General features: G+C 46.1%; 1 protein-coding gene across 2 annotated transcripts in view; it reads right to left on the reverse strand.

Moving 5' to 3' along the window:
- LOC117693518 (inhibitor of carbonic anhydrase) overlaps positions 1-22,886 on the reverse strand; it is a 35,408-nt gene that overhangs the window by 3,777 nt on the left and 8,745 nt on the right. The window contains exons 4-14 of one of the 2 annotated variants that reach the window (XM_076917983.1): positions 22,529-22,690; positions 20,909-21,053; positions 18,430-18,485; positions 16,010-16,188; positions 13,188-13,359; positions 11,896-12,038; positions 11,206-11,296; positions 9,776-9,832; positions 6,789-6,944; positions 3,734-3,875; positions 1,119-1,183 (exon numbers count right to left, since the gene is read on the reverse strand). In XM_076917983.1, coding sequence (XP_076774098.1) covers positions 1,119-1,183; positions 3,734-3,875; positions 6,789-6,944; positions 9,776-9,832; positions 11,206-11,296; positions 11,896-12,038; positions 13,188-13,359; positions 16,010-16,188; positions 18,430-18,485; positions 20,909-21,053; positions 22,529-22,690 — 1,368 coding nt within the window. Of the gene's footprint in view, positions 1-1,118; positions 1,184-3,733; positions 3,876-6,788; positions 6,945-9,775; positions 9,833-11,205; positions 11,297-11,895; positions 12,039-13,187; positions 13,360-16,009; positions 16,189-18,429; positions 18,486-20,908; positions 21,057-22,528; positions 22,691-22,886 lie in introns of both variants that reach the window. The other variant, XM_034484220.2, reaches the window with a different exon arrangement.

Below are 22,886 nucleotides of genomic sequence, written 5' to 3' on the forward strand. Positions count from 1 at the left end.
CCTTGGTTAAATTCTCCAGAACTGAATAACACTTTAAAATAACAGTCCTGAGAGTGTTACCCAAAAGAGAAAATTCAATAAATTAGAGTGTGTTAAAATTAAAACTGTCTGTTGTCAGGCAGTGGTGGTGCATGCTTTTAATCCCAGCACTTGGGAGGCAAAGGCAGATAGATCTCTGAGTTCAAGGCTAGCCTGGTCTACAAAGTGAGTTCTAAGATAGTTAAGGCTACATAGAGAAACTCTGTCTAACAAAAACAAAACAAAACAAAACAAAGCAAAACAAAACAAAACAAAACAAAACACAGAAGTAGGGGCTGGAGAGACGGCTCAGCAGTTAAGAACATTGTCTGATCTTTCAGAGGTCCTGACTTCAATTCCCAGCAACCACATGGTGGCCCACAACCATCTATAATATGACCTGATACCCTCTTCTGGTATTCAGGTATACATGCAGATAGAGTACTCATATACATACAATAAATAAATCTTTTTTAAAAAGTTATTTATTTAAAAAAAAAAAAAAACATTAAGACTATCCACCAGCCAGGTCTAAGGATCTGGCTCAGGGATTAAGAGCACACTGTTCTTCCAAGGACCCAAGTTCAGTTCCTAGCCAAGTTCAGGCAGCTTCAGTGTCAGGGAATCTAATGCCCTTTGGCTTTGGGCTCTTGCACACATGTGGTGCACATAAATTCACATGACCACACACATACAAATAAATATATAAATAAGTAAACAATTTTTTAAAGAAGGTAAAAAAAAAAAAAAGACAAGTCACAGAAACAGACAGACAAGATATTTTCCAAAAAATATAGCTGTCAAGAACTTTAATCTGGAATACCAAAAGAATGCCTGTCAATCAGGGAGTCAGACATGCTCACACAGCCCATGGTGTCTGTGTGCTTTGTCAGCCAGGTGCAAGGCCAGAGTGATAATTAGCATCAAATCTGAACAGATGGGAAGAAGGTTAAACTGCTAGATTAATTTAAAGTGCTGGGATCCCAGTCACTGTCGTCTGCTAGGCTTAGTTACTCAACTTCCCCAGTTGCCTCTTGGGGAGCCACTCTGCAAGGGAGACTCAGATGTTCCTATGGAAGGAAGTGCAGGCTCCTACGTACCATCAGTGTGCTGTAGAACCGTGGGGTGCTTCATGAAGGCCACGTCCCCCTTCTCAACCAGACACCTGCACAACAAGGCCCAGGTCAGCAAGGAGAATCAGCAAGGAGTGAGAGGGAGCCACCAAGGGGGAGTCGCACCCCTAGGCACCCAGCACTCCCACACAAGCAACTGTAGTGCCTGCGAGGCCTCAGGGTGTTAGAGGAAGGAGGTGATGGAAAGGCAAAACGGCTTGTTGAGTTTCACTTGTGGAAAGCACCATTCAGGTCCTCCTTTTAAATCCTCACCACTTTCCCCAGACAGGTTGCTTGTGTTCTCCCACTAACAGAGAAAAGGAGTGGCACTCTGGTTAGATCCACGAGATCCACGTGGTGTAGCATCATACCACGAGATACCACAATCCGTGTGGAAATATGGCTGTGAGGCAGTTTTATTGCACTCATGTGTCTGCTCAGGTCTGACAACAGAACATGTGCTTCTCCAGATACAAAGAAATCTTCATCCCATGGGAAAATCTGTACCTGCAGTGATATCTACAACCCCAGCATTTGAGAAGCTGAGACCAAAGAATCACAAAATTCAGGCCAGTCTGGGCTACAGAGTGAGATTCTGTCTTTATAAAAAATAAACAGACAAACACTCACCCAGCAAACTTGACAAATCTAAGTTTGGTCTCTGGGGCCCACATGGTAGAAAAAAAGAATCAACTGCCTCAAGTTGTCTTCTGACCTCCACATGTGCATCGTTTTGCACAAGTCCTCCCCTTTCCAACAGAGATAGATAGATAGATAGATAGATAGATAGATAGATAGATAGATGGACTGATAGACAGTCAGACAAACAGATATAAATATCCTGGAGCATATGTACCTCACACATACAAAATAAATAATAAGCAAATAAAATGATTTGGAAAAGTATTGAAGTTGGACCAAACTTAATACCAATATATCTTGTGATATAAAGATAATGTAAGCTAGTTTGGCTTAGATTTAACATTCAGCAGATATTGATATCACTAAGACATGGCTGTTAAAAGGCAAATGTTTGGAGGGCAGGATAAAGTCAACTGATGTGTATGAAGGCAGGACGGTTTTCTAGAGTGCCACATGCTGCCGCTGCCCACAGAGCTTTTACTCATACAGTACACACACACACACACACACACACACACACACACCAATCTGAACATGTCCAGCATGGCTCATCATAGTTAGAACTCAGTCTTCCTGTTCAGCCAGGTCTAGAGGTTTCAATAGACATGGCCACCACAGGCGGACCTTTCCTTCTCCACACTTCAGCCCACAAATTTTTATTGTTGGCCTCACTGTAGAAGGGTCTGCACCACCCATGCCCTCACCCTGACCGATTCACTTCTGGATTACTCTTGTTCCAGATTCTCTCAGGCCACTTTCCTCTCGTTATTTAGTTATTTCTTAGCTCTCCTGATCTCTCTGTCCTCAAAAATCTTCCCTAAACTGTTGCCTGCCCTGGCCACCGCCATATCACTCCCTGCTGTGTTAGGATCTTGAACATCTTCCAAAGGCACATGACTATTAAAGACTTGGTTCTGTGGCCTGGAGAGATGCTCCAATGTTTAAGAGTACTTGCTGCTCTTCCAGAGAAGCAGAGTTCATTTCCCAACCCTCATGTTGGGCAGCTGACAATCACCCCTAACTCCAACTCCAGGACATCTGATGCCCTCTTCTGGAATCTGCAGGCACCTGTATGTACATGATCATATTTAAACAGACACAGTGACATACACACACAGGGACACATGCACACACATAAAAATTAAAATAAAATTTAAACTTAAGTTTTTAAAAGAGCTTGGTTCTGAGGTGATGGCATTAGAGGTGAAACCAGAAGGAAATGGATCCTAGTGAGAAATCCTTAGGTCACTGAGACAAGTCTTTGAAACCGACAGTTGGATCCCAGTTGCATTGGTTCTACTGGAATATGGACTAGAACCTCTAAGACCATCGGTTAAAATGAACCTTTTTGTCTTGTAAGCTGATTGTCTCAGGTGTTTTGTTACAAGGATGGAAAGCTCCCTAACTCATGCCTCCTCTTGGTCTCTCTACAGCATATACAGTTGAGAAGAATTTTCTTTACTTGTCTCTTTACTCTCCTTTTCTTCTACTGGGACTCAGAGTGGACAGGACCATGTGTGTCTCGTTGCTTGCTAGCTACCGAGAAGTGCACCTACTACTCAATGCTCTCTAAGTATGTCTTCTTTTGCTTAAATGAAAGGCTGTACCTAGACAGATCTATTGTAAAAGACACTCATGAGCCAAGTGTAGGAAGCCAGTGTCTGGGTCTCTCCTGTGATTGACAGCTGAGCTCTAACAGAACCCATGGCTTATCTACAGTCACGCAGAAGAAAAGAGGAAAAGTAGACTATGTACTACGGATCTTGCCCTATCCAAGTACCTGAAGTGCCCTCAGACACCTGGGCCAAGGGAGTATTCTTTAGAGAACTTGGCTGACTGTCAGCAGTAACTCTGGTTCCCAGTTCTGGATCCTTCTAAATTAACACCCAGAAATTGAAATGATGAAAGGATGAGGAGATGATCAGGGTGATGCCAAGAGAAAGACAGGCACAGACACTAACCTGAGAGCTCCACTCGAGCCATGATAGCCCTCATTGTTATTGGCAGCACACATGTGGGCTGGGTTGTTACCACCAGCACACAGAGCACAGAGATGAGAGTCAGGATCAGAGCCTGGGGCACAGCTGCGACTGAAGAATTCATCTGTGAGGAAGAACAAGCCAGAGTCAGTTCTTCCTGTGATCACAGGAAAGCCCCAGGGGTTTGTCCCTAAGACTACCTGTAAGACAAGCACACAGCTTGTTATTCGACAACATTATTAAGGGGCTGGAGAGATGTCTCAGCCAGCAAAATGCATACCATGCAAGCAAGAGGACCTGAGTTTGGATCCCTAGAACCTATGTAAAAGCTGGGTGCAGTGGTGTAAATCTGTAACTCCAGTGCTGAGGAAGGTAGAGACAGGTGAGCTCACTGATCTGCCAGCATAGTCCAAACAGTGAGCTCTAGGTTCAGTGAGAGACTCAGTCTCAAAAACTAAGATGGAAGCCTTTAGTCCCAGCACTTAGGAGGCAGAGACAGTTGGATCTCGGAATGGTCAGGGCTACACAGAGGGGCCCTTGCTGAAACAGTAATGTAATGTGGAGATCACTGAAGAAGACGCCCAGCCTCTGTCTCTAGCCACATGCATGCGTACATACATGCACCTGCACATACACACATCCATGCCCACATGAACATATACATACTCTAAATATACAAAACTCATTTTTAAAAAAAAAAGGAACAAGAACGTTAAGGAATAAAGGAAAAGATTCCAGACATCGTAAAGGGACTGACTAGAGAGAAGCCGATCTGAGAGTTCACAGAAGTCTGTCCCTGCCCTCATACAGGACCAGGGTGTTGAAAGGCAAATAGAGTGTAGCTCTAACAGAGTGGAAAGGGGGTGGGCTGGCTTTTTTGACCTACAGCTACGTTTTCTGGACTCTGCTGTCTTGGTTTTCCCTTTACAAAGCTTGTCATTGTGACTTCAAGTTAGGAAAGACATGGCTGCCAAGCCTAGCACTGGGTTCCAGGGAACTACACTGACCACTTACAACCTATTCCCTGTGGGTACCTTTCAGAACTCAAGAAACCACACCCATGGACCTGCATGACCCCTGTTGCTCTGGGAAGAAGGAAAATTATTTCATGAGGCTGAAGATAGAGGGACCCTCCGTAGACCCAAGAGTCAAGAGATGAGGAATGAGCAGGTGGTCCCCAAGGGAATGGGGAAAAGAGGCTTACAGACAGGGGGCTGGCACCTGAGAAGACTTGTGTGGGAGCGGGGTCCAGACATAGCATAAAAAGCTTAGTGGGGGGGCCATTTGAATAGACCATCAAGAGAAGGGAGTAGGGTAGGGGCAAGGTCCAGACCCCAGGAGATATTACGGTGTGACTACTATTGTTTATCTCTGGAGTAAGGGGAATCTCTGAAGTGGTTTAGACCATGCTGGGCCCAGTGGACTGGCACACACAGTCAAGTCCACAGTTTGCAGAAGTCTGCCTGACTGAAAGGTGGCTGGATCTAGGTGCAGCTCGGGTGGCAGGCCACTGCAGTGGGCTAGGAGAAGGAGGCTGAAGTAAGAAGGGATGGGTGGGAGGAGGAGGAACTGGCATTGCTGGGAAACAGTTCATTAGATAAATGTTTGAGCCACATGGGGTGGTGCATGCCTGTAATCCCTGCACTTGGGAAGCAGGGAGATTAGACGTTCAGGATCAGTCTCAGCTTCATGGTGAGTGTGAGGACAAGCCCAACTTCTTGAGACTGTCTATGAGTGTGTGTCAGGGGGTGGGGGGTGTCAAGGAGCAACCTGTGCTTGGGAGTTATTATCCTTTAATAATAACAATAGCAGTCAACATTTATCCAGTGCATACCAAGAACCCGGTTTTGTATGAGCAGCCATAAGGATTGAGTTGCGTTTGGATGTGAGTGCTTAGGGCTGAGGCTTAGCTCGGGAGCAGAACTGCTTTATGAAACCCCGCTGTTTCTTAACCAGGTTGGAAAGGATGGGCTCCTTTAGGAGGAGGAGAAAAACCACGTCCAGACATCTTCAGAAAGGTCAGAGAAAGGTGTTTCAAGGTGAATTGAGGGGATGGTGCCGGGAGAGCAGAAGCTGAGCAGCTGGAGGGTGCTGTGGGGGCTCTCCATCAGAGTGATGCCCACGGGATGATGCAGGAAGACAGACAGCAGGATGTACAGACGTGAGAGAAAGGTGGGTGGCTCCCACAGTGCTTTTAAGTCTGGTAGGAAAGGAGAAAGTGAACATAGACACAGGGCCGCAGGAGAATGTAGGAGTTAAGATTCTTAAAGATAGAAGACACCGGGTGTATTAATGTGTTGAAAGGAATTGTTGGATAGGCTAGGAAGAGACAAACAGCTGAGAGCCTTAGGCTTTGTAGTGAGTGATACCCAAGTGCAGGGAGAGGGATCTGGGCATGCAGGAGACTGAGGAGAGAGGCAGTAGTCAGGAGGTCCATAAGCTCAGCAGGAGGATGCTGATGGTTTCAGTTGTCTTCTGATGGTGCCCACTGACTGGGTCACCTGCTGGCCAGAGCTTTTCCAGAGCAATGATTGCTCTGTTGTCCTGGACTCTTCTCCAGCCAGGTTCCACTGATGTGTCAAGGGAGGGACAAGGAATTGAGAGTGCAGCTGAAATAACTGGAGTGGTAGTCAAGGGAGCAGGGTAAATGTGAGAGGGGAGGTAGCACTCCAGCCTTCCTGGTGAAAGGGCTTCAAGTGTGAAAGCTGTCAGTTCAGTGCATATGTAAAAATAACACGCGTGTGCACCTTTACACACTACTAAGTCTCCACTTATTCCCTGGACTGCTCATAAAACATAACAGGGCCCTTTCCCTGAGATCTGCCTTTAGGGCTATGCATTCTCATCAAAAGCAGGTGGTGAAAGGAGGAGAAAGGGCAGGAGCTACCAGGGAAGGGGTGGAGCTCACCTTCTGTCTGTCAAGCCCAGGACCCAAATACCCACCTAGTACATTCCTTGCCATCCACTGAACTGAATTTCCCCCCAACTCAGGAACAAGCCCAAGGAGGGCACCACCTCACCTTCAGAACACACTTACCAAATTTGCAAGACCCAGTTCGGTTGTATATTAAACCCATGGGGACATTCCAGCCTGCAGAAGTGCCGACGGCCGTGTGGCAGGACTTCTTGCCTTGCAGAGAGTTCCAGGTGATACCAACATCTGATTTCTTAACCACAGCCACAACATAATAACCTTACAGTGGAGACAGCAAGACACAAGCTCTTTACTGTTTGGAGAAAGAGAGCTGACAAAAAACGGGACCTGAAACACCTCTTTCCCCCAGAACATTTAATGGAGTCTCTGTGTGGAGGAGAATGGAAACTTGGTTTCTCCATTTTCTGTTCAGCTCCATCCTTTGTCTGATGTGTGGAAACTGCATAGCCATTTGCCTGCAAGTGTGTAAGCCATTTGCCTTAGCGTGGTTCAGGATCTGTGAGAATGGGAGTGTGGGAGTGGTCCAAGGAGCCCCCAGTTTCTCCAGCAGGCCCTCTCTTCTTATCTCACTGCCTTTACTTCTGAGGTAATCCCGTGGCTCTCTGGTGGGGGTGAGCATTCCCGCCTTCTTCCTGATTCACAGGATTATCATTAGTGCTTCAGCTTTTCCCACCTGAGGAATACACCACTGAGTCGTGCTCATTAGTAAGTCGGAGCTGAAGAACGGAATTGGTAGGGTTAGATGGAATTCTAAATCTTCAGAATTAGGAAATGCTGCCACTCACCCCCACCTCCATTGCACACACTCTGCCCTCCGTATTCAAATGTGCAAAAGTTGGGGCTCAGCATGGCAGGTGACGTCTTGTCTCCCTAGCTATTTCTTAGAAGACCGCAGGTGTCTCTACATGTGCCTACACTTCTCTTTAGTACAATGATGGCTAAAACTCATCCTGTGAGAGAAGCTGACGTGCTCCAAGAGTAGATGAATCTGTGGGTCCCCAGCAGTGGTGCTAGTGGCAGAGGTAATACTAGATTCTCTTGTGGTAAAGCAATTTTCACTGACTGGGCTGTGTCATACAAGTAACTATACTATCTATTATTATTGCTTCCGCAAATCATCATCTCAAAAATTATTATTGTTATAAAGTACTAATACTGTCTTCAGGTCTAAGATTTTTATACTTATTTCATTAAATACTATCATCAGCGATCTTTGACTGCGTGTGAGAGAGATAGACAGAGATAAGAGAGGCAGAGACAGACAAGAGATGGGAGAGACGGGGAAGAGAGATATATAGGAGGGAAAGACAGAAGAGATAGTAGAGGCAGACAGAAAGATAAGAGACAGACTTGGTGTGATGATTTATGTTGACTGTTGGCTTGATATGACTTAGAACCACCTTGGAGATAAACCTCTGGGCATGTCAGGGGGGTTCTGGCTTCCTGCTCCTGCTGACATGCTTTCACTACTATGAGGAATTGTCTCCCCTACAACTGTAAGCTCAAACAAACCCTTCCTCCCTTGGGATGCTTTTGCTATAGCAAGAAGGAAAATAGCTGATACACTTGGTTAAATACAAAGTCCTCTTCACCCATACTCAGACTGAAGCTTCTCAAAGGTAACCATCATGTGTCTGAACTGTCTTCTCAACATCCTTGCTGACCTACATTTGCATGTGACCCTAGCTTCTGGTAATTTCAACTTCTCTTGAAGCAGGCATGTTGTTTCTGACCATAAATGATCAGACTGGATTACATGGCTGATGATGCCCTCAGTTTTGAGTATGAGGACATAATTCAGAGAAGACTTCTTAGCCATGAATATAGAAAGTGGAGAGCTTCAGGGCCCTATCACAGGGAGATTAGGGTGGACTGCTGTAGTCAAGCAGGGACATGACACTAACTTTGTGAAGCATGGCCTGGAGGCCTCTGTGATCTGGTGCTCAATAGGGGTCAAGCCCTCCTGAGACTGTGTGTGCTGTGCTGGGTCAGGCCCCCAGTTCCCCAGATCTCTGCTGAGCCTAAGTAAGTATCTGGTGTTCACCTTGGGGCTCTAGGTCATTAAATCCAACAAAACAGACTTCTGGCCTCTACCAGAGAGTATCTGACTGGGTAGAACCAGAGAGAAGTCAAGAAATTTCATGTCCATTGGATTCCCAGATGATGCTGATGGCCCAGGACCATACCCTGGACATGTTCCATCTGGTTTTAAGACTGGACCCTTCAGGGTAAATGTAAACTTCGTCAGCCATGGAGAGATGCTGGGCAGGAGAACTTATCTCCTGAGGGTGTTTGCTCTAAAGACCAGGCTGATTCCCCTGTTATTAAGCTCCAGCTAACCACGTTGTGGTTCTCATTTTCTTCCTCTTCCTCAGCAGCCCCTGGGAATCTCCATCTCTCACAAGGCCTCACCTGCTCCTTCTGCCCCTGTGCTGACCTTCATGCAATGATGGGCACATGACAGAAGCACCATGCTGTGTTAGGAGGACCTGGGGGCCCAGTCATCTCAATTCTTCTCAAGCTCAAGTACAGCCACCCCTGGCTGTGTGCCCCTGGGAAGACATCCAGTCCCTGAGCCTCAGTTTCCCCAACTACATCCCAATGGAGCAATAATGCTCATTCTACCAGGCCGCTGAGGAGAACAAACAGGACTCTGACAGTGTTAATAGGAGTCCTTTCAACTGTCAAGTGCCCTGCGGACAGCAATTAGTATGGCTGCTTTTGGGCAGTTGTGTATTTCAACAGTGAACCCAGGTTTCTCCTTTCAACATTAATAAGTTTAGTTTTATTTATTATTATTTTAATGTATGTATATATGTGTGTGCCTACATGAGTGTATGTGTACCACGTTCATGAAAGGAACGGCAGAGGCCAGAAGAGGGCAGCAAAGAGGAAACTGGAGTATTTGTGAGCCACCTGATGTGGGTACTGGACATCAAGCCTGGGTCATCTACAGTACCAATAATCATACTTTACTGCTAAGCCATTTCTCCAGCCCCAATTTTGATCATTTTTAAGGCTTCCTTTGCCTTCTTCCTAAGGATGGTTCTGCTTTTGAACCCCAATGTTCAAAAAGCTGACTCACTCACCTTCCAAAGGTGCATTCACACACTTAGAACCCAGCCTCCCACTGCCATGGGTAGACACTAAAAAGAAAAATAGAAACATTGAAGGTACATGTTAAACTCTGACACAAGTTATTCTACCTAACCTGTGAGCTTCTTGATCTCAGCTGAGATGGAATAAAATGAGAGTTGTTGACTTAGCAACCCATCGCTGGTTATCATTGGTCAAAGGATCTACAGCCCATTTAACTTCCTCCCCCGACATTTGCTATCAGAACATTAGGTTCCATTCTAGAGTCTCGGCACTCAAACAGATGCAAAAATACAGTAAGATGCCCATAGAAGGGGAGCAGAAGAGAGCCCGCCGCTGCACATCTTGGCAGAAACCATTTTGAAGTAGCTGTACCTGACATCCTCCCTGAGCCAGCAGCAAGTCTAACCCAGGGGCTATTTGGCAAGCACTATCCACCACGTGCCCTCCAGTATCATTCTAGCCAAAATAAGAGGTATGCCATCAAACTCTCTCTGCCCGTAACTGTCTCAGCAAGGGCCAAACATACTGAAGAGACAGATAACTTGTTGCCCTCACTTTGGCTGTCAGACTATTTGAACAGTAGTCCCCAAGGACTTGAAATGTCTTCAGGAATCACATGATGAAGAAGCACCACCAGCCTCAGGAAGAACTTGACTCTGAGGGAGAGACTTCATACAGTTCTGTCAGCCTGTCAAACCACACTTGTCAACCCACCTTGTAGGCGAGACTAAAGCCGAATAATGTGAGGAATCCATGAGGGACTGAATCCACCAGGACTGGTCATCTGTACATGTGTCTCTTGCCCTCTATTTAAACCTGAACCTTCATATTACAATCCTGAAGATGGGCTCAAAGGTCACACCTCTAATGTGTCCTCTTCCTTGTGTAGATATCTCTCTTTCTCTCCCTCCTTCCCTCTTCCTTCCCTCCCCCCTCTCTCTCCATTTTTCATTATTATGTGACTCTTTAATTTATGGTATATCGAGGAAGTGACTGAGCTTGGCTTGTCAAGCCTGCTGGTGCCTATGAGCTAGCAGCAAGTCTAACCGAAGGGCTGGCTGGCAAGCACTGTGGTGGCTTTACCCACTGCATGCCCTCCAGTTTCATGCTAGACAAAATAAGAGGTATGATTTTTGAACTCTTTTTGCTCATAACTGTCCTGGCATCGGCAGGGATACTGAAGAGACAGACACTTGTTCCCCCTCGCTTTGGCTGCTCAATCCTGAAACCTTTGGGAGCACGCCTAACACCCACATCTGCAGCTTAGCTGGTTCTGACTGTGGAGTAGAAGATCCTACTTCAAAAAGCCCTAAACTACAAAAATAGTCATCATGATTTTATGAGAAAATGACATGACTTCTTTGCCTTTCTGTGCCCGTGGCCCAGAGAGAAACACAGAGAAGCCCCACCCCCCACTCACGGTAGTTCTCTCCCAGCACAGGCACCAGACCACAGTGGCCTGCGATGTAGGCAAATCCTCCATCCAGGCTCATGGCATCCGCTTCTCCTTTCTGAAGTTAAGAATGAATCAGCCGTAAGCTGTGTGGCTCCAACCCTACTGCCCCTCAGAGTCTTCATCTCATGAACATGCTGTCATGTGTCCTTATTTAACCAGACAGCAGCGCTGGTGGAAATATGGAATTTAGACAACAAGACCTGTCTTTGGCCTGTCAGCCAGAGACATGCCCGATTCAAGCCATGCTCTCTGGACATCCCTGTGTCCTCCTAGGAGACCCTTCTGGACATTCCCAGAGCACACTTTCTTTATGACCATTTTCACTAAATTCAGAACCCACAGGGCCAGACTCAGGTACTATATTTAATTTGTTTCATGGAAAATGTTTTCTTTCAACCAATGGAATCAAATCCATCCCCTAAATCCCATCAGCACCAGACTCATAACTATGATGCAAGAAATGTTTCCAATAAATAATTAACTAACAAAATAATGAATAACCATTAATAAATCCATTCATAATTAACTTGATATTTTTTATCAAGATTGTAAATAGAGCATTCTAAATGCATTCTTATAGTCATAAATATAATCTCTCAGATAAAAAAATAGTTATACGAAATGTAGCCCAGATGAGGGAGGAGGATTTCCTACCATGATGGCAGCAATGCAGTCCTCAGGGGTCTCCTCCGTGGCACATGCCAAAGCACCACCGCTCACAGCACTCCACTGGTCGCATTTGGCCCTCTCTTGTTGGCCCACTGCACACCACTTCACCCTCTGGGAGTCTTCCAAACCTAGGATGCATAGAGATGATCCAAGGACCCAAAGAAAGCCCCAGATGGCTGCAGACACGATGTCCAGCAGGGCATCACTGATGGCAAAGACTGGTTGCAACTCAGTCCTTGCTACAGCTCCTTGCCGCCTGCTTGTCTACAAGTGGAGACCAAGGTGTTCATAAAGAACAGTGTTGGTGGAGTTCTTCCCTCCCTCCTGATAACACCTCCTCGGGGAAGCTTCTTAGCTCTCCATTCCAAAGCTGGCCCTTCTGGAACTTTCTAGGACTTCCATCTAGGGGGCAGCCCATGGCAATCATGTGCTCAGCTTTGACGGTCTCATGATAGCTGCCTGCAATGTTAGCTTACATCAACCGCTGGAACCGCTCTTTTGTAGATGCTCAGAGACTATTGTTTGACTAAATGGGGTGTGGGGGTGAAAACAGAGAAGAAGCGAAGCAGGGCCCTGCACTCAAAGCTCTGCAATGCCTGTTTTAGCTCTGCTCATGACTGTGATCATGGATGTGTTCCCAAGTCAACTTAGAATGGAATGCATTCTCTGTTGAGCAGACCGACCACTGAGTGAGTAGATTCAGTTATCACAAGAACCTGGAACCACCGTTGCTTTACATTGTCTGTAATAGAAAGGTTTTTAGGCTGGAGAGATGGCTCAGCAGTTAAGAGCACTGACTGCTCTTCCAGAGGTCTTGAGTTCAATTCCCAGCAGCCACATAGTAGCTCACAACCATCCGTAAATGGGATCTGATGCCCTCTTCTGGTGTATCTGAAGACAGCAAAAGTATACTCACATACATGAAATAAATAAATCTTTAAAAAAATATAGATATTAAAAAAGAGTTCTCAAATCCCTTATGTAGGAATCAGAATATCTCAATAATTAAACCCCTGCGTAATATCTGTAAGGCTCCGAGTTCAAGCCCCAGCACCACCACTTCCACCAATATAATGCTCTTTTCCTTGAATAACATAGGCTTTTCTCCTGACTTAGCAGCACATCTGCTCATTAACCCAGTTTATTGAGTGGCTCTTGTGGGCCCTGCTGGCCACTAAGGTTAGGTAAAACTTGCAGCCACCAACAAAATCTCAATCCAAGGCCTCTGCCACACCCAGTGGCTGAAGCTTGGCAGGTCCCTCCCGAGTCTGACATACCTCTCTTTAGATTCCGAATGGCAGAAAGAAACTCATATCCCAGGTACAGATTGATGTCCATCTTTGGAGGGACCCTTAGAAGTCCAAGAGCAGCATCAGTAAACAGCAGGTCCTTTCCGTGAGGGGAGCCAAAGAGCTGAAAGGTTGAGGACTTGTCTTTTCCAAAATGTTCCTGTCCAGAGGCAGGAAAAGGAATGGAGGAGCATTGTTGACACGGAGGTGAAAGTAAAGACAAAATGAACCCAAACTAGGTAAGGGAGGGGGATGGGGAGCCATGCAGCCATCCCTGTCCGTCGTGAGAAGTTCGGTTTCTTTAAAAACTTAGTTATATTATGTCAACATGTTGTTTTAATCCCAGGTGTGGGAAATGGGGATGCTTCAGTTTCTCCATAGCAACTGACTACATGCCTCACGCGTGCTCTGGCAGGGTGTAAATGTCAGAGCCCAAAGAGGGGCCAGGAGGGTCTCAGGAGAAGAAAAGGAGGAGGAGGAAAACAATGACAACTATGACAACAACAAGGAGGATGAGGAGTGGGGTGCGGGAGCAGGAGTGGAAAGAAGGCAGCTGCTGCTTTCCTGGGCTGCTTCCGGTTGCTGTTGTTGCTGTTGTTAGTCAAGTGGCTATAAGCAAAGAGCAGAGAGATGAGAAGTTGAAGATATCCTTACTATGAAGATTGGACTTCCCCCAAGGAACCCAACACCCCAATCAGCAGAAAGTAGTCTAGAAAGAGACCTATGCTCCTCTCCTCTCTAACTTTCTTTCTCTCCTCCCTGGTGTTGGGCTGTTGGAAGGAATGAGGATTGGAGGTGAGATGGATGTAAAAGAACCCAAATAAAATAGATAAAACAAATACAAGTTGTGCCCAGATGTGAGGCTTGAAACAAAATAATAATAATAATAATAATAATAATAATAATAATAATAATAACAACAACAATAACACTTGTGCACAAGTGATTTTAGTTGCCAACAGTTAACAGCATTCTGAAAATACTAAGCAGAAAGTTCCAGAAAGAAGCAATAAATTTTAAATAACTTTAATTGTAGTACATGGTTGTATTTTGTTATTATTGATTAATCCCTTATTGTACTAAATTTAGACAGTACTCTTTAGCATACATTTGAAGGTACAGATCACTGACTTACAATGGTTTGACTTTGGTTTTGTTTTGTTTGTTTGTTTAAAACACGGTGATAGGTTTACGAGAACACAGCTCACTGAATCCAGGGATGCCTATCTACCTATCTATTATGCGTCTCTCCATCTAACTGGCTAGCTATCCATCTATATATTTTATATCTGTAGGGTTTGGGACTTTGTACAATTACAGACATCCACTGAAGCTTTTTAAATAACCCCTTACACACAGATAAAGGGAGATAGCCATGCACAAAGACAGTTTCACGGCTTCTAACAAATTTCTTCAAGGACAGTTTTATTCAAATCTCATCTAGTCTGTGACATGTAGACAGACTCAGGGAAAGTGCAATGAGTTGACCCCACCCCCAACACACCTGTAGAAAGGGGGTCTGAGTTGGTCATGTGCCAGGCAACTGCTAGTCTCTAGTAGGGCTCTTGCTATGTGTTCGCATGGGCAGAGTGATGGCTTCCTCCTTTCTGACTGACTGCCCTGGTGATGCTAGTCTGTACCCTGAAGTTGCCACAAAGATGCAGGGTAGGTGTCCTGGGTCTTCTCTTTACCTCAGGCTTGTTGCTAAGGACCAGTTATTAAACAGTTTCTTTTCCTTTTCGATTTCCAAAGTACCCCAAATGCTCTTTTCTCCATTGCCTGGCCCACAGTTGTTCCTGATATCAGTTTATAGTGGTACCTGCTCAAGTGCTCTTTCAAAGGACTGTGTTTGCTAGGTATGGCAACACATGTCTGTAATCCCCACACTTGGGAATCTAGGAGAAGAGGAGAAGGAAGTTCAAGTCCACCTCTGGCTTCATAGCAAGTCCAAGGCCAGCCTAGGCTACATGAGACCTGTCTCCACAAAAACCAAAGCACAACAATAACAAAAAGATCAAATAAATGAATGTATTTTGTCCTTGCAATGGCTCTGCATAAAATGCCACCTGCTAATTTTTCTAATAATCATTCACTCCTCTCTCTCTCTCTCTCTCTCTCTCTCTCTCTCTCTCACACACACACACACACACACACAGAGAGAGAGAGAGAGAGAGAGAGAGAGAGAGAGAGAGAGAGAGAGAGAGAGAGAGCGAGCTTATCCCCAGGACTCAGGATTTATCCCAGAATGCCCTTCAAATAAGTTCCTCTGTTCAAGCACAAAGTACATGACCTATATTCTCAAGGTTATGCTATTCCTCATAGTGATGATGTGTGCATGCTCTCCTTGTGCCTGGGTGATTCAAGGGCCACTAGTTCATCCCTAAGTCTGAACACAGTGTAGGCACAGTTAGGATGGGGTATGGAGGCTGGCTGGGAGAGATTTCCACCAATACAGAGATGGTGCAAATGTTCCTCTGTCAGGGACGTCACAGGCCAAGGGAGGGGTCACAAGACAAGTGCTTTGTTGAAGAGGGCAGGACTCCTTAGAATGGAAAAGAGAACAGGAATGAGACAGGAAGTGCTTCTGAGAATCTTTAGCCCTGGGTTGGTGATGTCAGTCACATGGTCCTTATGGGTTCTACTGTCTGGAATAAACACATAGCAGGTAGATTGTTGGTGAAGGTATTGCCCACTGTATCTTGAATGCGCAAAGACATCTAGTTCTAGTGTTAGTGGGGTCAGATGGAGGAAACACACACACACCAAAGAAGGGGGTTGCAGGCTGAGGAAAGGATGTTGGAAGTGGGTACCTGGGCCACTCGGAGAAGCTCTTGGATCAAGTCCTCCTTGCCATCCACACTGCGAGCCACCACAACATGAGAAGGGACCCGGGCCAGGTAGCACTGTTCATATTCATCCACTGGCCTGCGGGTATTGTCTGTGCAGAGCAGCTCGTACTGGTCCCTGTCGGCCTTGCTTGGCATGACCTCTGAGGAAGGAAAGTTCAGGTGAGCAGGCTGAACAGGGAGCTGTGCTGACCTCTCCCCACCACCACACAGTGAGTGGCCTGAAGGGAACAGGAGAGAATCCTTTCCAAACACAGTTTACACAGATGAGAGAGCAGGGGGGCTCATCAGGGAAACAACAGGCTTACAACCCTGCTGTGGTTCACACAGGGTTGGGTACCGTGCCTGGCCCAGGCATCCTCCAGCTGCCCGTATCCCTGTGGATCTGAAAATAAAAATGGTGGCAGCAAACATACATGGTTGTATGCAAGGCTCACTGCTGCCCAGGCCTCTTTACACTCAATTCCCCAAGCTATAGGAGGCCAGACATGGAATGATGACATTATAGACACAAAGACACAGAGTCAGAGAGTTAAGGTAACTTGTCAAAGTCTCAGTGATGCTGCCATCCTGAGGAAATTCATGTCCCTCATGAACGCAGCCAAGTTCTCCCAGAGACAGGACCTGCTTGGGGAAAGTGTTGAGAGAGCCAAGGGCGAGGAGTCCCAGGGTCCCAGTCAGGGAACTCCACAGGTGTGAAACACAGATTCCTTGGTTGCCAGTGTGTTGTGTTGATTCAGGTGTTGTGGACCCCGTCCATTCATAGGTTGAAGTCATAATCCACAGTATCCCCTAGTGTGACCTTACTTTGAAGTAGTCCTTATGAATGTATGCAGTTAAGATATGACATAGTGGAATACAGTGGGCTCCCAATCCAATACAACCAGTGTTCTTGTGAGAGAGGAAACTGGGGCAGAGACATGCACACAGGGAGACAGCCGTGTAAGCATGATGTCATCATGACGTCAGACAGTGATGATATGTATGTACAAGCCAAGGAACACCAAAGACGGCCACTCGGGCAGGAGAGCAGCATGGGAGATTCTCCCTCACATCCTCAGAAGGAACAAGCACTGTTAGCACCCTGATCTTAAAATTACAGCCTTCAGAAGGGGGAGATGGTGAGTTTCTGTTGCTTAAACCACTCAGCATGTGGTACTTTGTATTGGCAGGCCTGGAAAATGAACAGGTGGTCTTTGGAATTAATAAAAATCTCATATTGAAAGAGAAGTTCCTGGATATTTCCTGGAAGCATTCGTTATAAAGGTGGGTACATGTTTGAGCTTTGAACGTTTTTGAGTGGTTCGATGTGTTCCTATCTGATATTTAATTGGCTATAAAACCAAGAATCTGGCCAGGCCCAGAGGTCTTTTCCTGTAACCCCAGCTACTTTGGGGGTTGAAGTAGGAAAACAGGAAATTTGAGACCTGACAGGGTTACAGAACAAGTTGAAGATCAGCCGGGAAACTTAGTGAGCTCTTGTTTCAAATGACCAACAATAATAAATGAAAAGCAAAGAATATTTAGGACTGCAACCCTTTGACAGAGTATTTGCCTGGTATGCATGAGGTTCTGGGGTCAGTGCACAGAACTTTCACACACACACACACAGACACACATAAGCACACACACATACACAGACACACACAAACACATACACACACAGATATATATATACACACAGACACAGTCACATACACATATGCACACACACAGACATATGCTAGCACACATACATACATACATACATATACATACACACACGGAGACACATATACAAATGCATATACACAAAGACACACATACACAGAGAGTGAAAGACACATATACAAACACGTACATACACATACCTCACAGTCCCAGAATATGTAACTTTAACTTGTCTAAAAATGTTGCTTTGCTTGTTTGAGCTAAATTGTCCAAAATGGTGGAAAGACTTGTATGTTACTTTTTATTTTAATTTTTAAAATGAGGGGGGTTGATCAGGAGTAAAGTATTTGTCTAGTATATACAAGGCTCTTGGTTTAATGCGGGGCATTGCAGAAGCAACTTCTTTCACTTGTTGGTAAATTGTAAATAACAGTCCAAAAATGGTGTTCACTAGATTTATAGAGGTGTCAGCAGGTTGGGTGAGGCAGCAGGGGAGGCACAGGTGCAGGTCCCTAAAACAGGGGTGGTCAGTAGGAGATAGATGTGCACTATAAAGAATAAATGGGGACCTAAACATGTAGAAATGGTGGAAGTGCTTTCATAAAATCTCTTCAATGGCATAAGCCTCTCAATATCAATAGTCTCTAGAAGTTAAAAAATAAAAGTCCTTTGGAGACAAGAGCCAGAGCCTTTGGCCAGGCTGAGGCCCACTTTATTCTTTGTCCAGAACTTACCAAACACTGCCAGGTGCCTCACGAAGCTGACATCCCCCGTGCCATCCTGCAGGCATCTGCAAACAGGACAGCTGAGGTCAGGCCCTCTGCCTGGGAACACACTTCATCTGTCTCTTGTGCAATGTCCCTTACAATCTAGGGAGGCTTTGGTGGAAATGGTATCGTCCATCTGTCTTCAGAGAGTCAATGGCCTTATCTGAGGCCTTTGAACCTCACAACCATACTGAGACCTGAAGCAGGCAGGAAGCCTGGAAATCAGCATGGCAGACAGTTCCAGAGAGGGGTGATGACACAGATAGGCCCCTCGGATTCCTCCTAGGGAGAAGCTCAAAGCAACGGGTTGGGTTTTAGCTATTTACAAGTCATCAGACATGTAGCCTAGACTGGCCTCAAACTCGTAATCCTCCTGCCTCTACCTCCTTCAGCAAACCCTACTGGTATGAACCACCACAACCAGCAACATCAAACTACCCACAAAAACTTCAACCCCAAATTTGTCCTGCCTATAGGATGTCGAGAGATAAAGATAGAGCAGAGACAGAAGGAATGGTCCAACCTAAGAGAGCCAGCCCCTGACACTATTAATGATACTCTGCTATGCTTGCAGACAGGAGCCTAACATAACTATCCTCTGAGAGGCTTCATCCAGCAGTGGATGGAGGCAGATTGACCGACCTACAGCTAAACATCAGATGGAGTTTGGGGGACTCTTGTGGAAGACTGGATTATAGAATTAAGTGGATTGGAGGGGTTAAAGACACCACAAGAGGACCTACAGAGTCAACAAGCCCCTGGAGGCTCACAGAAACTGAACCACCAACAAAAGAGTATGCAGGGGCCAGTCCTTGGTCTTCATGTGGGTCCCCTGACAAATGGAGCAAGGGTTGTCTCTGACTCTGTTGTCTGCCGTTGGATCCCCTTCCCCTAGCTGGACTGCCTAGTTGGGCCTCAATGGGAGATGATGTGCTTAGTCCTGCTGGAGTAAGTCCCAGGGCAAGGTGGTATGGGGGTGGGGTGCCTCTTGCCTTCCCCTTCTCTGAGAATAAAGGGAAGGGGTAATTGGGTGAGGGATTTGTAAGGGTGGGACTGGAAGAAGAGGAGGTGGGCTATGATTGGGATGTGATGTGAATAAAAAGTAATAAATTATGGAAAGAAAAAAATAGTCACTAGACTCTCTCAGTGACAGGGAGACTTCTACATTCTGCTCTGTGGAGAACAGCAGACAGTGTGGACTTCTCCAACCTTTCCCCAAGTCTTTGAATGCAGTGTTTTAACAGTAATCAGAACATGACATTAATTCCAACACTCAAGAGACAGAGGCAGGGGGATCTCTATGAGTTCCCTAGTTCTGGCCTAGTCTACAAAGGTAGTTTTAGGACAGCCAGGACTGTTACACAGAGAAACCCTGTCTTGGAAAAAAAACAGAGAGAGAGAGAGAGAGAGAGAGAGAGAGAGAGAGAGAGAGAGAGAGAGAGAGAGAGAGAATATGAAAAAACCACAGGCAAAATACCAATACCAAAGGTGGTTGTCTGAGGGGCTCCTGAGGCCTATGTCTACAGACCCCAGTCTCCAGAAACAAGATACGTCTGACCCTTCGCCACTTCTGTTATCATGGGACATATCATGGCCCCAGCTTTGGGGAGACAGTAAGGTTTCCCACAGAGAAGATTGTTCCTCAGGATGTTTAGAAGCAGGGATAGGCCATGGGAAGGACTCTGGACCCTGATGGTCATGCCATCTGGATGCCAGGCATATGTCTTCTTCTATCCTGTGCCTTCGTCTCTCTGCTATGGCTGATACTGGTTGTCAACTAGGCTGGATCAGATAGCATAGGAGACAAGCACAGGTCCTATATGTGAGGGTGTTTCTAGGTTAATTAAGGGGGTAAGATGCACCCTAAATGTGGGTGGTGTTGCTCTATGGGCTGGAGACTAGCACTGAATAAAAAGGAGAAAATGAGCCAAGCACCAGCATCCTGTCTCCAGGTAACCAGCTAGCCCATTCTCCCGCCACCATGCCTTTCCCATCATGATGGACAGTATCCTCCCTAACAGTGAGCCCGAGTAAACTTTCTTTCATAAGTTGCTTCTTGTCAGGCATTTAGTTACAGTAATGAGAAAAGTAACTAAGGGGCTGGAGAGATAGCTCAGGTTAACTGTACTGGCTGCTCTTCCAGAGGTCCTGGGTTCAATTCCCAGCAACCACATGGCAGCTCACAACTGTAAGTCCAGTTCCAGGAGTCAATGCCCTCACACAGACATCCTTGCAGACAAATCACAAATACACATAGTTTATTTATATAAATCACTTATATAACTTATAAAATAGACATTCTTTTAAAATAATTTATTAATTCTTATCAAATTTTATTAAATTAATAATTTGATAATAAATTAAAATAATTTAATAAATAAATACTGTCTTTAAAGAGAAAAGTAGCTAATAGACCCCTAAGTTCCAGAGCAAAGGTTTCACTTACTTTAAGGCTCCCCAGTAGCCAAAGTATGGTTCCCGGGAGGAGCAGGCACACTTGTCTGTCCCCTTCCCCGCACACAGCTGGCACAGGCTGGGAAACATCTTTCCATCTGCACAGGGCACACAGCTGCTGGAGAAGAACGTGGCAGCTGCTGTTCAACACAGAGACAGAGCCACAGGGTGTGAGCTGGCTAAAGCTTTCAGATTATTCATGTTTGTAGGTGAGTGCCCTATGGCAGAACCCAAGTCTGTGGACATCTCCCAGGCCTGCTTCTAAGAAGGGAAAGAATGTGCAGGGAGCCTGACATAGGTAGCAGACAGTGCCCATGCCAGAATGAACGGATGCACAGCCGAGAGCCCTGTGTGTTTGAGAATCGCACTCAGGTGGGCCCAGGGCTCAAGCCCATGAAAACGCTTGCCCGCTTGTCTGCTGCGGGGTGTGGGAACTGCTGACCCATGTGACAAGACGTGACCAGTGCCCTGCACCCTGTTAATGCACCAACACTTTACAGGGCCAGGCAGAACACTGAAGACCTGTGCAGACTGGTCACCACTTAGTAGCCTTTTCTCACTGCATAAGCCCACTCCACTTTGTTCCGTCTGTATGCAGAGGCTGGAATGCCTCATGGAATCCTTTTGCAGGATGGAGGTGGGGAATTGGTAGATCCTGCTGGTGAGTCAGTAGAGGAACAAGCCAGTAGCCCCTGCCTAGCCACCCAGGGAGATGTCCAGTGGTATCTGTCACCGAGGCAAGTGAACATCTATAGAAAGGTCAAAACCTGGGGAGAGCCGAGGTGATGCTGTTCCTCTTCACCAGACTCTATCAGACCCACAGAGTAGCCTCTCCCTCTCTGTTAAGACATGAGTACTGGGGGCTGGAGAGGTGGTTCAGTGGTTAAGGGCACTGTTCTTCCAGAGGTCCTGAGTTCAATTCCCAGCAACCACATGGTGGCTCACAACCATCTGTAACGGGATCTGATGCCCTCTTCTGGCCTGCACATGTACACACAGATACAGTACTCAGACATAAAAATACATAAATCTTTAAAACAAAAAACCATGAATACTGCAGAGCTTGATAGCTTTCAAGGTACCCTTGCCAAGACAAACTGCTGTGATTCCCCGGGGAAGAAGAGACTGACAGTTCAGCAAAAGAGAAGTACCTCTACCGAGAGAAGACTCTGCAAGCTATGTGATGCTGGCGCCCACTCTTACTCCATCTTGGAGAACATTAAACATGACATGTCCCTCAGGGACTGAGTGATAGTTAACATGCATTCACAAATGGATTTGGAATCTTCCAGAAAAGTTTAACTAATGAGGGAAGAGCTACCCTGAACATGGGTGTGTCACCACTGATGGGATGGGGTCCTGAGTTAAATAGAGAGAGAAAGAGAGAGGGGGGAGGGAGGATCTGGAGCTCCTCCTGCCATGAGTTCCCCACTGAGATGGACTGTTCCCTCAGACTCTGAGCTCCAATAAGCCCTTCCTTCCTGTGCTTTTGTTGGGTTCTTTTCACAGCACCAAGACAAATGACTGACATATTGTGTAACCCCAACACAATCCATTTAGACCATCCAGTGCAGGAGCCCCACTTGAGAGCACCCAGCCACAGGTGTCTCACCTGTTTCCTGAGAGCCAGAAGGAAGCAGGATGCTGAGGGGAACGTACCACCCAGCAGACCAGCCCAGGCCCGCATGGCAGGACTTCTTGCCTTGGAGTTGGTTCAGCTGGAAGCCTGTTCCCTTCTTCACCATGGCCACGACATAATAATGGGTTTGTGGATCTGTAGTGGAGCAGAGAGAAAGAGAAGGCAAAATGAAGTGTGCCATTACAACTAACCTTCCAGGGCATTCACGATGGGGACCATCGGAGGATCCTGGGCCCAGCACTATCCCATAGCAAGAAGGGTAGGAAAAGAAATGCAAAAATGCTTTTACCTGGCAGGAAGAGAGAACTGACCCTTTCAAGGCAATAAATTA

Source organism: Arvicanthis niloticus, chromosome 21 (genome assembly GCF_011762505.2).
Source record: "Arvicanthis niloticus isolate mArvNil1 chromosome 21, mArvNil1.pat.X, whole genome shotgun sequence".
In the NCBI taxonomy this organism is placed as follows: domain Eukaryota; kingdom Metazoa; phylum Chordata; class Mammalia; order Rodentia; family Muridae; genus Arvicanthis; species Arvicanthis niloticus.